This window comes from Delphinus delphis, chromosome 1, assembly GCF_949987515.2.
Source record: "Delphinus delphis chromosome 1, mDelDel1.2, whole genome shotgun sequence".
NCBI classification, from domain to species: Eukaryota; Metazoa; Chordata; class Mammalia; order Artiodactyla; family Delphinidae; genus Delphinus; species Delphinus delphis.
The window spans coordinates 44,945,173-44,962,059 of NC_082683.1; the positions used below are offsets into that span (position 1 = coordinate 44,945,173).

Below are 16,887 nucleotides of genomic sequence, written 5' to 3' on the forward strand. Positions count from 1 at the left end.
TTCCCCTTCCTGGGCTCCTGAGTGCTGAGGGCAGAGGAAGGTGGTGGTTCCCTTTGCTCTGGGATCAGAGCAGGACAGTCGTGGTTAGGGTCCTTTGACCACGGAGTAGTTCCTGGAGATGACTGGTTGCTGAGAGGACCATGCTGAGATCTGGAGGAGGTTGTTGGTTATTGGTTACTAGGGGAACCCTTGGGGTTGTGGCTATGGTGCGGTAATTACAGCTTCATTGAACCCGGGGGAACTCTAACCCTGCCACAACCCAACCTAAGTTGGAAGAGGCTTTAGAAGTCACCAGGTTCAACGCCTGGCCCAGTATTGGAAGCCCCTCTACAGTGTGCACTTCTGAAAGCTAGACACCTCCTAATTCAGGAAGTAGACCCATCATTGTATACAGTTTTCAGTTTTTAGGAAGATGTTTCTTTTTCAGGAGGAAATCTTCCTGTGAATTTCACCCAAGAGTCCTAATAATTCAGGAATGCTTCCAGAGTGTGTAGAACCCAATTGTGTCACTTTAGGGAACACACATCACAGAAGCTTTGATGACGTTTTAGAACCTGCCCTCTTTCTTGAGCAGAACACGGTGCAAACACGTGAAGGTAGTTGGAGTCCCCTAGCAATGGATAAATTCGTCCTTCGAACACCCAGAATCCAGAATAGTCCTCAGAAGAAAGCTCCTGGAGGAAAGATTTACAAGCAGGCCACGATTGAATCTCTGAAGGTGAGAGGGGATCTGGGAGTGGAGAAAATGTGCAAAGGACTGTGATAGCAGGAGGTCTGGAGGAATTCTACTATGGAAGACCTATGAATTACCTATTTCTGTGCGTCCTCCCCAGAGTGTTCCTGACCACTCCAGGTTTGTTTCCGTCATACCCTGTTTATCAATTCCTGCGCTATGTTACACTCTTCTAATTACTTTGGCTTTGTGGTATGTTTTGCTAGCTGGTAGGATAAGCCCCCTAAGTTATTCTTCTTTTGCAAAATTTTCTTGTCTATTAAATGGAATGTTAAAGTACCAAATATGATTTTGTGTTCCCTGTACAAACTCAGTAAGATTGGGTGATGATACCATACCCTCATATCCTATTGACCAGAACCGTATCACGTGGCCTTTACAGCGACAGCTGAGATTGGAAGAGAGACTGTTAAAATAGACTCTTTGCAACCTCAAACTGTCTGATTTCTGTTAGCAAGGAAGAAGCAAGGAATAGATACAGGATAGACAACCAACACTGAATCAATGGATATAAGTACCCAATTAATGGTAATTATTACTTCACTAAAAACAAACAAAAAACCGTTTGTAATTAGTTCCCTTTGTCTTCTTGAACCTCCCCTCCTACATTACTGACTTTTTCTTTTCGGTTCCCTTTATTGCTTCCTATTTTCTCAACTAGACTACTAATGTTTGTGCTCCCCAGAGCTTTGTCACATTTTATGTGTTTGGCCAGGGTGATCTTATTCATCTTAAGGCTTCCCATGCTGCTGACTGCCAAACTTGCACCTCTAGACTAGATCTCTGAAGGTGAGAGTGAGATCTGGGGCTAGAGAAAATGTACAAAGGACTGTGATAACAAGGTGGCCTCCTGAGTACTTGACTGATATACTCAGTTGGATTTCTCTTCTAGATGTGCCACAGGCTTACCAGACCCAGATTAGAAAGCAGTAAAGGGGAGTATAAACAAAAGCCCTGGGTTCTAGGCCCTACTGTGCAGCTGTGTGATCTTCAGTAAGTCATTTCCTCCTCTGGGATCTCACTTTGTCCTCATCTAGAAAATGTAGTGTTTGACCTACAGCAGTGTTTCTTCAAAGGAACACTGTTGTCCTTTGAGGCAAGATAATTGTTCATCATTTGGAACTGTCCTGTGAGTTCATCATTTGGAACTGTCCTGTGAGTTGCACAAAACACAGTTTACTGTCTGTGCAACACTGTCAGTTGCACAGACAGTAAATGTCAGTAGCAATGTCCCATTGTGATGACCAAAAATGCCCTACATATTTACAAGTACCCCTTGGTTGAGACCTACTGAGCTCTAGATGGTCTTTAAAATCTCTCCTAGTTTTGCAGTTTTGTGACTTCCTGGAACACATTCAAGGTTTTCAACTGTTTGTCAGGGTATCCATGGATAACTGTACACAGTAGTGATTCTCAGTGAGGGATGGTGGTGGGCAGGATTGTGATATCAGACTGTCTGGAAGAAAAAGAGGATGGTAGTAATTGAACTACATGTACACTCACATACAAATACCCAGATTCTAATATACCTTCACCTGACCCTTCTGCCCTTTGTGTCCCCACGTGGGCCCCAGTTGAGAATCACTGTGTGTGATGATGAGAAAGAGCCAAGTGAAGATTATGGAATTAGAATAAACAATAGGCATATGGAATAACATTCTCTTTAAATGCAATAGTTTTTCTTCCAAACCTGTTTTTTATTCTCCTGTATTTATTTTATATCCATATACCAAGAAACTGGAACTAGAAACTTAGAAACGATCCTTAATTCTTCTCTCTTATATCTAGTTTTCAATTCTGTCTCCTAAAAATCCTTTTTGCCCTTAACATCCCCCACTTTAAATTCAAAATCTTGTTGAGGGCTTCCCTGGTGGCGCAGTGGTTAAGAATGCGCCTGCCAATGCAGGGGACATGGGTCCGAGCCCTGGTCCGGGAAGGTCCTGCATGTCGCGGAGCAACTAAGCCTGTGCGCCACAACTACTCAGCCTGCGCTCTAGAGCCTGCGGGCCACAACTACTGAAGCCCGCACACTTAGAGCCTGTGCTCTGCAACAAGAGAAGCCACAGCAATGAGCAGCCCACGCACCGCAACCAAGAGTAGCCCCCGCTTGCCTCAACTAGAGGAAGCGCTTGTGCAGCAACAAAGACCCAACTCAGCCAAAAATAAATAAATAAGTAAATTTATTTAAAAAAAAAATCTTGTTGAATTTAGACCAGTGCCATGGTCTGTTAACTTGTCTCTGTGCCCTTGGCATCCCCTGTCATTCCAGCCTCCACACTTACGCCAGAGAAATAAGTCTTTAAAAAAAAAAAGAAAATCTACTCAGGTCACCTCCCTGCCTGAGGAAACCACTTCCCTTAGTGGTTTCAAATTACCTTTTGATAAAGACATTTCTTTACGTGGTACCCAAGGCCCTCTTGTGACCTGGTGCCTGCTTGCCCTGCTGCTCTTCTTATTTACATTCCATGCAGTGTCAACCACTCACAATTTCCCAAAGATGTTGTGTTCTGTCATACCTCTGTACCTTTGCTTATGCTGTCCTGTCTGCCTTGAACGGCTTTTTTCTCTTGTCTTGGAGGCAATATAGTATAGTAATTAAGAACACAGACTCGAGCCAAACTACCTGTGTTAAAATCCTGGCTCTGCCACTTAAACTACCTGTGTGACCTTGGACAAGTTAACCTCTCTGTGTCTTTCCTCATCTATAAAATGGGATTAATAATAATATCTATTTTATAAGGTAGTTATGAAGTTTGAGTAAGTCGATGTATGTAAAGTGCTTGGAACAGAGCCTGGCACATACTAAATACTATGTAAGTGTTTGCTGTTATCAGGTACTTTATGAAATCCTTTGTTCGCATGACCTAGTCAAGAGTTTCCTCTGCTATAAGGTCTTTCCTAACCACCCTCTGTCCCCCAGATACAGAGCCAATCTAATCTCTCCCTTCTCTAAGCCATCCCTATATCTTAACATGCCTCTACCATCGCACTTACTTGTGCTATATAATAAGTGTTTCTTTACATGCCTGTGTCCCGCTACACTCTCAGCTTCTTGAAAGACTATGTCTTATTGGTTTTGTGGCACCAGTAGCTGGCATGGGGCTTGGCATATAGAAGACCGTGGTGCATTTTTCTGAATGACGAAATGGTTAGTTTTTGGTTTTTGGTTTTTGGCTGCACCCTGCGGCATGCTGAATGACCAAATGAATTAAACTCTAAAAGCCTTGGCATGGCATGTGAGACCCTTTCTATTGTTCTGTCTGAGGTGCCATCTCACCTCATCTCTTATAGCTCCCCCTTCACGGGAATGCATTCCAGCCACACCCCATTTCCTGCTCTTCTCTATCTAAGCTATTCTCTTTCATGTCTCCAGGGCTTTGACTTGATGTTGGTCCCCTTTCCTGCATCTTTTACAGAGTGAATTCCTACCCATTTGTCATCCCGCTCAAGTGAATCTTAGATTGTTTCATGAGTACAGGGACCTTGGGCATTTCATTTACCTCTCCATCCTTGGACCTGTCACAGTGCTTGGCACATACTAAGTGGTCAATAAATATTTGTTAAATAAGTGAATGATGAAATGCTTCCTGGGTCCTTTGTGGGGAATTAATCTTTCCCTCTTCGATACTCTCTTGGCACTTGGTTCAAATATCTGTTGTAGCACTTACCTTACTGTATTGTAATTATCTGATTACCTGTAGTTTCCCCAATCTATTATGAACTGTTAGGACTGGGACTGCAGTCTCTTATGTTCTGATTCTGCTTGAAGACCTAACACAGTGCCTGCTACATTGTATGTAAAAATGTTTTGAATAAACAATAATCATTATTTGGGGATGCCCTTGCTGGGTCTGGATAGTAAGCTACTCCACCAATGTTACTGTGAAACAACTTTATGCTCAGTACTGTGCTAGGTACTTTAGGGAACATAAGAAAAATTTAAGATAAAAGTATGAGCCTTAAAATAAAAAGAACCCACCTGCCAATACAGGGGACATGGGTTCGAGCCCTGGTCCGGGAAGATCCCACATGCCGCGGAGCAACTAAGCCCGTGCACCACAACTACTGAAGCCTGCACGCTCTAGGGCCCGCGAGCCACAACTCCCGAGCCTGTGTGCTGCAACTGCTGAAGCCTGCGTGCCTAGAGCCAGTGCTCCGCAACAAGAGAAGCCACTGCAATGAGAAGCCTGCGTACCGCGATAAAGAGTAGCCCCCACTTGCTGCAACTAGAGAAAGCCCACATGCAGCAACAAACACCCAACGCAGACCAAAAAAAGAGTTAAGAGAGGAAAGAGCTCAGCATCTGTTTTAGTGGTCAGAGCACCTTAAAGAGATGGAAAGATTTGGCTAGGTAGAGGGAAGTAGCGACATATAACCATTCAGTAAGTGGTACTTGCTGTTCTCTTTCGTTTATGCATGCACACATGCTTACTTTCCTGTGTATACAATGGCAAATTAAAAACAAGTTGAGTTAAATATGAATTCTAGAGAGTTAACTAGGTCCACGTTCTGCCAAGTGACTATTCTCACACACCACTATCATGTTTTAATGACAAGAATCTGCTGAATATTCAAGCCTCAATTTCCTCATCAGTAACATCAGAAATAATATTTAACCTGCAGGGTTGTTATGAGGGCTAAATAAATAAATGCATATTGAAAGGGCTAAGCATTGTGCCTGGCACACAATAAAAGCTAATAAATAGTTCCCTCTTTTCTTGTATGGAAAAAAAGAGGCTGTGTAGTAAAACTAGAGCTGAGAATGATGATGATGATGATAGTAATAATGATTCCTGCTTACATTTATTGAGCCCATTTCTGTGGGCCAGGCATTGTGCTAAGTGCTTTACATATATTAACTCTTTAACTTCTAATAATAGCTCTGTGAAATGGATGGTTTTATCATTTATATTTTACAGATGAAAAATCTAAGGCACAGAGAGATTAAGTAGCTTGTCCAAAGTTATGAAGCTTTCAGTGGCAGAACTGGGATTTGAACTAGAAAATCTGGTTCCACAGTCTGTGAACTAAAGAAAAGTGGAGGTTTCTGAATGCCAGCAGAGGAGGTATAAAAATCTTGGAATATTAGGACCATTGTACTTCTGTTATCAGCATATTACAAGTAATTTTGCCATAGCCTTATCACATTCAATAAAAGTGACACTCAATAAGCTCATGTGGTGTACATTTGAATAGTAAAGGTTAATTTGGTTAATCTCTTCTTTCTTCCTAAGGGAAAGTGATTTCTTCTGTTGGTTGCACTAGGAGATTTTTTTAAATGCAAAGATTCTGAAAAGATGCTAATTATTTTAGGTTCTGCACTTAAGAATGCTTTATAAATCTTTATACTCCCTTTGTAGGATTGACTAGCCAATATGTTGTCCCCTGCCCCCACCAGTGGAATGGTGCCCATTTTATTGCTTATGAGCGAAGCATTTTCCTTAATTGGTTTTACCAAACCTGATATTCCAGCTATCCACAACTGTTAAGACCAGATGGTATTTTGGAGAGCACCTTTTCTTTCTGGCAGTAACCATTCCACTACTCATTATAGCTTCCCCATTCATATTTTATTTCCACTTCCCTTTTTCCTCTAAATAATTCAGATAAGAACTTGCAGTATCCATTTTGGGGTCCATATGTGGACAAAAATAGGGAAACATTCTTTGTATGTATATGGAATTCTCTGGAACGGGCTGCTATATTTTTCTATTTTTGCCCTAATATTTCAGATCTGAATACTGTACTTAGTCCTTGAGGGTAGATATAACTTTGTTCAATTACATCTACTGCACACTGGGGATAGAGAGACAAGTAAGAAATTGTTCTGGCCCTCAAGTTGTTCATAGTCTAATGGAGAAGACAGCCTTGTAGATAACTATTTGCAGAAAGTACAGATGGGGCAATTGAAGCCTGTGCAGATTACAAACTCAAAAGGGAGTTTGGTCAGATGCGGTTGGAGAGAGGCAAGCAAGGCTTCATACAGGAGGTGATTCTTGAAGAGTCTTTCAAAATAAGTAGGTGTTATCATGTGGTTCAGGCAGAGGAAGAGCATCCCAGGCAGAGGATGTGAAATACTGTGGTTGTTTAGGCAGCTTCAAATAATTTGATGTATGTTGAGCCAACGGTGAGGCTGAAAAGGATTTCAGGAGCCAAGTCATGTTTGTTAAGACCTTTTATGCCATACTAAAGAGCTTAGGCTTCTGTAGTTCCATATGCTGGAATGATCGGATATGAAAACCCCAACCTCATTCCAGCCATGTAGAAATGCTCAATAAAAAGTCTCCTGTACAGGGACTTCCCTGGCAGTCCAGCAGTTAAGAGTCTGCTCTTCTACTACAGAGGGCATGGGTTCCATCCTTGGTCGGGGAACTAAGATCCTGCATGCCGCATGGTGCAGCCAAAAACGAAAAAAAAAGTCTCCAATACAGAACTGAGCTTGAAAAGAAGAAAGAGAAACACTCAGGTGCCAGGAAGAAAGAGGAAATCCAAACCCAGAGCTGGAGATAACAGGCATACCTTGGAGATATTGTGGGTTACGTTCTAGACCACTGCAATTATGCGATTTTTTTTTGGTTCCCAATGTATATAAAAGCTACGTTTCTGCTATACTGTAATCTGTTAAGTGTACAATAGCATTATGTCTAAAAAAATGTACATACCTTAATTTAAAAATTGCTAAATAATTATTGCTAAATAATGCTAACTATCATCTGAGCCTTCAGCGAGTTGGAATCTTTTTGCTGGTGGAGGCCTTGCCTCGATGTTGATGGCTGCTGACTGATGAGGGTGGTGGTTGCTGAAGGTAGGGGTGGCTGTGACATTTTCTTAAAATACGACAATGAAGTTTGCCATCAATTGACCCTCCTTTCATGAATGATTTCTCTGTAGCATGCAGTGCTGTTTGATAGCATTTTACTCACAGTAGAACTTCTTTCAAAATTGAAGTCAATCCTACCAAACCCTGCTGCTGCTTTATCAACTAAGTTTATGTAATCCTTCATTGTCATTTCAACAATCTTCACGGCATCTTCACCAGCAGTAGATTCCATCTCAAGAAACCTCTTTCTCTGCTCATCCATAAGAAGTAACTCGTTATCTATTAAAGTTTAATCATGAGATTGCAGCAATTCAGTCATATCCTTAGGCTCCACTGCTAATTCTAGTTCTCTTGCACGTTCCACCACATCTACTGTTAATTCCTCCACTGAAGTCTAGAACCCCTCAAAGTCATCCATGAGGTTTGGAATTAGCTTCTTACAAACTTCAGTTAATGTTGATATTTTGACTTCTAGTGAATCATGAATGTTCTTAATTGCATCTAGAACGGTGAATTCTTTCCAGAAGATTTTCAATTTACTTTTCCATCAGAGGACTCAACTATCTATGGCAGCTATAGCCTTACGAAATGTATTTCTAATCTATTTCTAGATACGTGTATCCTAGAAATGTGTTTCTAGGACTTGAGAGTCAAAATTACTCCTTGCAGCAGAATGGATGTTGTGTTAACAGGCATGAAAACAACATTAATCTCGTTGTACATCTCCATCAGAGCTCTTGAGTGACCAGGTGTATTGTCAATGAGCAGTGATATTTCGAAAGGAATCTTTTTCCGAAGTAATAGGTCTCGACAGGGGGCTTAAAATATTCAGTAAATCATGTTGTAAACAAATTTGCTGTCATCTAGGCTTTGTTGTTACATTTATAGAGCCCAGTCAGAGTAGATTTCACATAACTGTTAAGGGCCCTAGGATTTTCAAAATGGCAAATGAGCATTGGCTTGTACTTCAAGTCACCAGCTGCATTAGCTCCTAACAAGATCGTCAGCCAGTCCTTTGAAGCTTTGAAGCCAGGCATTGATTTCTCTCTAGCTATGCAAGTCCGAGATGTCATCTTCTTCCAATATGAGGCTGTTTTGTCTACATTGAAAATCTGTTGTTTAGTGTAGCCACCTTCATTGATTATCTTAGATGGATCTTCTGGATTACTTGCTACAGCTTTTACTTAGGCACTTGCTGCTTCCTTGTACTTGTATGTTATAGAGACGGCTTCTTCCCCTAAACCTTATGAACCAACCTCTGCTAGCTTTAAACTTTTCTTCTGCAGTTTCCTCACCTCTCTCAGCCTTCATAGAATTGAAGAGAGTTAGGGCCTTGCTCTAGATTAGGCTTTGGCTTAAGGGAATGTTGTAGTTGGTTTTTTTGTTTTTTTATGATTCTGATTTCTCTCCTTTCTTAACTTATCAATTATACTTCTTTATTTTTTTTGAATTTTATTTTATTTATCTTTTATACAGCAGGTTCTTATTAGTTATCCATTTTATACATATTAGTGTATATATGTCAATCCCAATCTCCCAATTCATCACACCATCACCCCCCCTCCCCGGGAATGTAGTTAGTTTGATCTGTGCAGACCACTAAAACATTCTCATATAAGCAATAAGGCTGTTTTACTTTCTTATCATTTGTGTGTTCACTGGAGTAGCACTTTTAATTTCCTTCAGGAACTTTTCCTTTGCATTTATGACTTGGCTAACTATTTGATGCAAGATGCCTAGCTTTTGGCCTGTCTCGGCTTTCAACATGCCTTCCTCACTAAGCTTAATCATTTCTAGCTTTTGATTTAAAGTGAGAGACATGTTTCTCTTCCTTTCACTTAAACATTTAGAGGCCATTGTAGGGCTATTAATTGACTTAATTTCAATATTGTTGTGTCTCAGGGAACAAGGAGGCCCAAGGAGAGGGAGAGAGATGGGGAAATGGCTGGTTGGTGTAACAGTCAGAATATTTATCAGTTAAGTTTGCTGTCTTGTATGGGCATGGTTTGTGGCACCCCAAAACAATTACAATAGTAACATCAAAGGTCACTGATCACAGATCATAACAAATATAATAATAATGGAAAAAGTTTGAAATGTTGCAGGAATTACCAAAATGTGACACAGAGACACAAAGTGAGCAAATGCTGTTGGAAAAACAGCATCTGTAGACTTGCTCGTTGCAGGGTTGCCACAAACCTTCAATTTGTTAAAAAAAAAAAATGCAGTATCTGCAAAGTACAATAAAGTGAAGTGCAATAAAACAGGGTATGCTTGTATATAGTTCCATGCAAACCAGGTACAGAGTTTAGGGGCTGGGGTTTTAGGGCCAGTATGGGGACAGCAGATAAGGCTTCAGGCCACATGAAGCTGGGAGTCAACACAGGGCTACTATGCTTTTGAAAAATGAACTAGAAAAATTCCATCCACCAGTCCAAGGAATCAGCATGAAGATTGTATCATCTCAGGGTTTGAGTTCAAAAAGAGTTGACCATAATAAATTAGAACCTCACACTTATTACTATGTGTGTATGTATATTTTTAACTTCGTGCTATCTGCAAAGCTGAAAAATTAACATGAAAACTGGCCCAGAACCAGGGAAATCCAAAGGCCTTGGCAAAGGCAAAGGTGAGATTTCCCTGTTAAGACACTTCACAACCTAGAGTACACAGGACTCCTGTGGAAAACAGTCTCCATTAAAGATGAATTCATGGTCAAAAATTACAAAACTCTACAATAAAATAAATTACCAGGAGGGAGGATGAGCAGGCAGATGTAAATAATAGAATTTCTACTCCAAGAAGCGGAGATAACAGTCTGAAAGAGACCTTAAATATGTTTAAAATGTTCACAGGATAATGAAAGTAATAGAAATGATAAGAATAGGATAGTATGAAAAGAAAACAGGCAGATTTAGAGAAAAAAACAATTTGTCCAATGAAAAAGCATATTTGTTGACAAAGAAACACATTGAACAGGTTAAAAGTAGGTAAGTCATAGCTGTGGAGAGAAATGCTGAATTGAAAGCTAGATCTGAGTAAATCACTTAGAATGCATCCCACAGAAATAGAAATATGACAAGTTAAGAGACTTGAAGGACAGGCAGAGACCATGTATATTTCTAATAAGCGTTTCAGAAGGTAGAGACTTGTGAGGAGGATACTGGTATAGATTTCATTGAGTATCTTAAAACTTGTAAGGGCAAACACTAAAATGATAGAAATAGAATGTATAACTTCCAAGCCATAAAAGAAAAAACAAGATTAAAGAAAACTCAGGCTGTTAAATAAAAGATAAGAAAAGAAGAAAAAAGCAAAGAGAAAGTATGTCCAGTGTATCAGTAATCATAATAAATGCAAATGGATTAAACATGCCTATTAAAAGATAGAAACTCTCAGATTGGATAGGGGAGGAGGAGCAAAGTAAAGCAGCCATAGGCTATTAAAGCATAATGACCCAGAAAAAAGTTGAAAGTAAAGGATGGAAGACATATGAGTGTATAATAGGCAGGAGTTCATTGAAGCAATGTTTATAATAGGGAAAATGTGAGGGGGGAAAAAGTCCCTAAATATCCATTAAGGGACTAGATTTTAAAATTCTAAGACATTGTATATAAAAATAATGGAATAATAGTCAATACTATTAAAATAGATCAACTGGGTTTATACGTATCAGTATGGATAAATCAAGAAATTATACTGAGTGAAAAAAGCAAGCTGCAGAATATTATATTTACACCTTCTTCCTACTGAAAATATCCCTTACCTGGCTTCATCGATTTATTTGTCATACCATTTAACACTAATACTATTTTATATTGTAACAGATCATAAAAAAGGGCTCTGTCTCAATTTTGGCTAGGGCTCCTAAAGGCTGAGAACAAAGGAATAGCTATAAAATGGTGTTCCCAAATGTTATTCTAGACCATCTATACAGAACTTGTGAAGGCAGATAAACTTGTGAAGGCAGACCAGTTTTGGAATCCTGAACCTATCACCTACCGTAGGCAATAAAGAAAGTTGAAGGTAAAAAAAAAAGAAGGTTGAAGGTAAAGAAAGAGAGGAGATAGAATTCCTTTGGATAAAGTGGGAGGGCTATGGTATTTTCACTTGGAGAACGTGACCTCAGTTCCTGGAGTTGGTGGACACAGAGACCAGACCTGTGCCTGGGAAAGTCTAAAAACAGGGTGGCAACTGATGCCACAAGAAGGAGAAGTGGCTGCTGTGGGAAAGCTGTTATGCACAGAGTTTTTCAGGGCAAAGATGTGGGCATAGTGGAGAAAATGCTAACTGGCCTGGAGTTGAATTAAAGGCGCTCAGTTCACAAGGATCCTTGGAAGGGCAGTGGGACCCCTACAGAGAGAGTGGGTGAAACAGTTGCCAGAAACTGGAGACTTAGGGTGGACCTGTAAGCCGCTGGCTGGAAGAGGCCTTGCTAGTGTTGTGGGAACTGCAGGTGAGATCTCAACCATGGGAGCTCTCCACGGAACCACAAAAACGTCTCATGAATATCTGCCAAGTCTAGAGAGCACTGAAACCTGATGAGCGTAGCATCACAACCAAAAATAAGGCTTCTGCTTTCCCTTACTGCTGCTTTTTTTCCCAGTTTCGAACCTGGAAGGGCCAAAGACCAAAGCAAACAAGCAGATGGGGGAGGAGGAGAAGCAGAGGTGGGGAAATAGAGAAGTCCCCAGACATCCCCTTCTCCCACCACGGGCAGCTAGGCTAGACCCCAGCCAGGGAGGGAGTTGAGACTTTTTGGGTTGCTTTTTATTGAACTATTACATGCATGTAGAAAAGTAGACAAATATGTACGTCTTAACAGATTTTCACAGAGAGAACACACCTGTGTCGCCAGTATCCAGATCGAGAAACAGGACATTTATCAGAGGCCCCTGTGCCCCTTCCCAGTCCCTACCCGGGCCCACCTCCCCAGGGTAATATTGATAAAAGCAAGAAAAAATTTTTTTGTGTGCAATTATAAAAGCGACTTTATTTTTTTGTCTCCCTGTTTACTTAAAAAAAAAATTCTTAGTTGAAATAATTTCAAAACTACAGAAAAGTTGCAACACAGTACAAAGACCTTCCTCATCCCTTTCACCCAGATTCCTTAATTGTTAATATTTTACACTTAATGGTAAGATTCGTGTCAACTTTAAGATAGTGGTTTCTTCTAGAAACGGAAGGAAGGGAATGAAGGGCGAAGGGTGTAAGGAGACTTGAACTTTACAGTGTTTTATTATTTTATGTGTAATGACAAAATGTTAACTTTTTTTCATTATAAATAGTGAGTTATTCTCTACCTTTTTATGTGTTTAAAGTTTTAAAAAATTCTTCAAACGAGAAGGTTTGAGTTTTACCATCTAGGAGGTAGGGAGCTGTTGAAGTGTGCTTTTTATTGTTGAAATAAATATGTCTTTATGACTTCTCTGCTCTCTGTCCTTGCCTATGAATTAAGATACTTAAGTGAGCTATAAGGTTGATTCACCTCAGCATCGTTTTTCTTTTCTTCCCCTCCTTACTGCCTCTCAGTGCTAAGTGCCCAGTGGTGTCTGACATGGTAAGATTAAAACTTGCACTTTTCCTAATAGATGTAACCCTCTTCCTGGTTTGCAGTAAGCAGGAGCTGCTTTTAAGCAATTACCCATCATTTGGGGCCATCACATATATTGTGCTTTGGTTCAGGTCATAATCAATAATTCATATGTCAATAGGAGCCCCATTAGCTCAGGTGAAGGCAGATGTCTTTCTAATGAAAATGTTCCATTTTCCAAATGACTTTTCTTTTTCTCAGAGAGTTGTGGTTATAGAAGACATAAAAAGATGGAAAACTATGTTGGAGATTCCTGATCAAACCAAAGAGAATCTAGTTGAAGCCTTAGGAGAATTAAAGAAGAAAATACCCTCCAAGGAAGTGTTAAAATCAACAAGGATAGGTATGTTCCTTCCGAATTTTATAAGTGCTTATATTTTATCTCCTTCTTTCTCCTTTCCTCCCTCCCTCAGACATTATCTATCATATCAGTGCTTCTCAAACTATCTGTGGTAAGAGATCATTGTTTAAAAAATTCTCCATTGGTTACAGACTAATACTTTTAAAATATAATAAAAATTACCAGAAAAATGAAATTAAAATATACAAAATGTAAGCCCTACTTTTTAAAAAAATTATAACAATTTTTATAGAAGTAGAAGTAGAAGTACTTTGTAGAACAAAGTAGAAGTACTTTGTCAAAGTTTTAAATGCTTGCTTCAGTTTCTGTACTTACTGCATGAACTTGTAACTAGCGTGATCTGTGGATAACGTTTTGAGTGTGCTTGATGCTTGGGTGTGCAAAAATGAAGAAGACATGATTTGTGACCTCAAGGAACTTAGGGTTTGGTGGAGAAACAAGCAGGTAGACAAATGGGAGTAGTAAAATAATATAGGTTAAAAATAAAAGCATATAAATACTGTCCATGGTACCATTCTGATCTGTACAAGGTATATGCTGGCACAGAGGACAGAGTAGTCTTACATCTGGGGAATTCAGAAAAGGCTCCATAGAAGAGGCGACATTTCACTTAAATCTTGGCTTTTCCGTCTTGAGTAGAAATAACTTCCAAAGCATGGTTTGTAAAAACAAAATAATAGCAACATTTGCTGCTACATCATTTATTACAGCATTGGAGATATTTTAAGAGGTAAGTCAGGAACTACGTTGAATTACCATTTTAGTACAGTACACAACTGTGAATAATATGCGAGGGAGGGCCAACATGTGTTCCTCAAGCTGCTCCCAAGTCCCCAGGGAGTCCAGGGTAGTCGTTCACAGCTGCTGTTCTTGCCCTCACCAGTGCAGCCATTGCCTTCTCTGCCTCCCCTTGACCTCTTGTTCATGAGAAGCAGGAGAGAAAGCAGCTTCAGACTGGCGCTAACAGCTGGCAAGAGCTGTGTGAAATTCCCCAGAGGTTCCCCCAAGAGTCTTGAGAGTTGCACCCCTGTAATATAAACCAGAATCTGAGAAAATTAGATGCTTAAAGAACATAAAACCCTATCATTATAGCCAAGGAGAGTCTCCCATCTGCTGCTAGATTTTCTCTTTATAGGTTGTGGTCACTAGAGGGCAATAAGACCATTCATACGAGCAGACAAGGTATTTCCACCAGTAGAGGGTACTAGTGGTTAATATTTTATGACATGTATACATGTACATATGTGTATGTATATGTTCATATTTAGGCACACCACAAATACCACTTACAATCAGATCTTAAATATCAACATAATAGTCTGGAATTGTCCTACAAATACAGAACAGATGACAATTTTTAAAAAATCATTTCTGTTTGTCCTTTGAGTACCATTGTGAATATGCTTTCAAGAAAGGGTGTGTCTGATGTTCAGAGATTCCAATTCAAGAATCATAATGAAACCACAACAAGGGGGTATAACTTAAGAGGAGCTGGAAACCATCCAACTTTTGAGTCTTGACCCTATCCCAGGCCTTTCCATAACCTGAGGTTGTGTGGAATATACGGGTTCCTTGGTCAGTTGCTAGCCTGAAGATTCATTTGGATCATTGCCTGAGAATGTTTATATTCTTCCACCTTTAGCCTCCTGCCTGTCCCTATCCTGTGGGCTGTAAGGGACAAATATTTACTGAGTACCTTCTTTGTGCTAGGAACTATGCTGGCATAATGATGAAGGAGACAGATACTGTCCCACCTTTTTGGAGCCTGCAGTCTAATGGAAGGACAGGCAATTTAACAAGACTTTATCATACAATGCAATGAGTGCTCTGATGATGAGGAGAAGTTAGCCCAAGGAGTATATGTGTTGGGAGTAGAAAAGATGTTAAAGAATGTGTCAGGCCTGGGTATATCACGTGAGCTGTACAGAGGGCTGGAGGTGGGAGAGAACACGGTACACTGCAAAAACTAAAAGAAGTTTTGTGTACTTGAAATGTAAGAAGCTGGAGACAGAGTCTGGACCAGATGGAGAAGACTCTTTGTAAGCCATTCAAAACTGTTTGGTCTTAGCATGCGTATTAGTTACCTGTCCCTGTGTAAAAATTATGCCCAAATTTAGCAGCTTAAGTGTCTGTTATCTCACACAGGTTTTCTGAGGGTCAGGAATCAAGGAGCTGCTTATCTGGGTGCTTCTGGCTCATGGTCTCTTAAGAGGTTATAGTCAAACTGTTGGCTGGGACTGTAGTCATCTGAAAGCTTGACCAGGGCTTGAAGATCTGCTCCTAACTCCTCACTTATGGGATTGCTGGTAGGAGGCCTCAGTTTCTCATCACCTGGGCCTCCCCATAGGGCTGCTCATGACATGGTGGCTGACTTTCCCCAGAATAAGTGATCCGAGAGAGAATAATCAAGATGGAAACCATAGTGTCTTTTATCATCTAATCTTGGAAGTAACATACCATCACTTCTATTATATTCTGTTGATCACACAGACCAACCTGTGTTGGTACAATTGGGAGACAACTACACAGGGGTTATGAATACAAAGAGGTGAGGATCATTGGGGGCTATCTTGTAGACAGGCTATCACAGCATGTATTTCTTTTAATTTAACCTAGATATATTTTACTTCCTGGACCTGCAGATTTATGTTCATTTGTAGAAGTTTTACAACCATTATCTCTTCAAAAGCACGTCTCCTTTATTCTCTCTATTTATTTGTTCTGGCATTCTACAATTAGAAATTTGTTAGATCTTTTATTTTCCATGCCCCTTAGCTCATATGTCTCCTTGTCTCTCAAAAAATTCTGGGCAGTTTCTTTAGTGTCCCACTATTGTGGGACATCCAAGAGGAAATGTCCAACAGAATGTTGGATGTACAAGGCTAAAGCTAAGGAGGGACAGCAAATATATACTTGAGAGTCATCATCAGCATATAGTTAGAAGCTGAGGCAGTTGCCCAGGGAGAGTATGTAGGAAAAGCAAAGAGCCAAGTCCCAAATCCTGAAGCACATCAATATATGAGGCTCACAGGAAATGGAGAAGGTGTGAGCAGGGAAATGGGAGAGAACGCTGTCATGGAATGGGAAGGAGGGCTTCTGAGAGGGGATTCGTCAGCAGTGTCCATCGTTGTCAAAGGGCCAAAGAAGCGAATTCTAAAAATTGCACGTTGGATTTTACAAAGTAAGGTCATTAATGATTTTTGGTAAGGACAGTTTCAAAGGCAAGGTTAAGGGCAGAAGCTTGAGGAGTGAGAAGGAGGTAAGGAAATGAACTGTGAAAACAGACAACTCTTTCAGGAAGTTTGGTATTGAAAGGAAAGAGAGAGGTGGCAATATCAGAAAGGAATGTGGAATTGAAGAAAGTTCTAATTTTTAAAATA

The 16,887-nt window shown here is 40.2% G+C and overlaps 1 protein-coding gene across 4 annotated transcripts in view; it reads left to right on the forward strand.

Annotated features, from left to right (window-relative positions):
• Positions 1-16,887, forward strand: part of TCEANC2 (transcription elongation factor A N-terminal and central domain containing 2) — a 36,890-nt gene that overhangs the window by 151 nt on the left and 19,852 nt on the right. For 2 of the 4 annotated variants that reach the window (XM_060005295.1, XM_060005308.1), the window contains exons 2-3: positions 575-718; positions 13,348-13,489. In XM_060005295.1, coding sequence (XP_059861278.1) covers positions 617-718; positions 13,348-13,489 — 244 coding nt within the window. In that variant the 5' untranslated portion in view covers positions 575-616. Of the gene's footprint in view, positions 1-35; positions 160-214; positions 719-13,347; positions 13,490-16,887 lie in introns of those variants that run through there. The other 2 variants (XM_060005299.1, XM_060005285.1) reach the window with 2 other exon arrangements.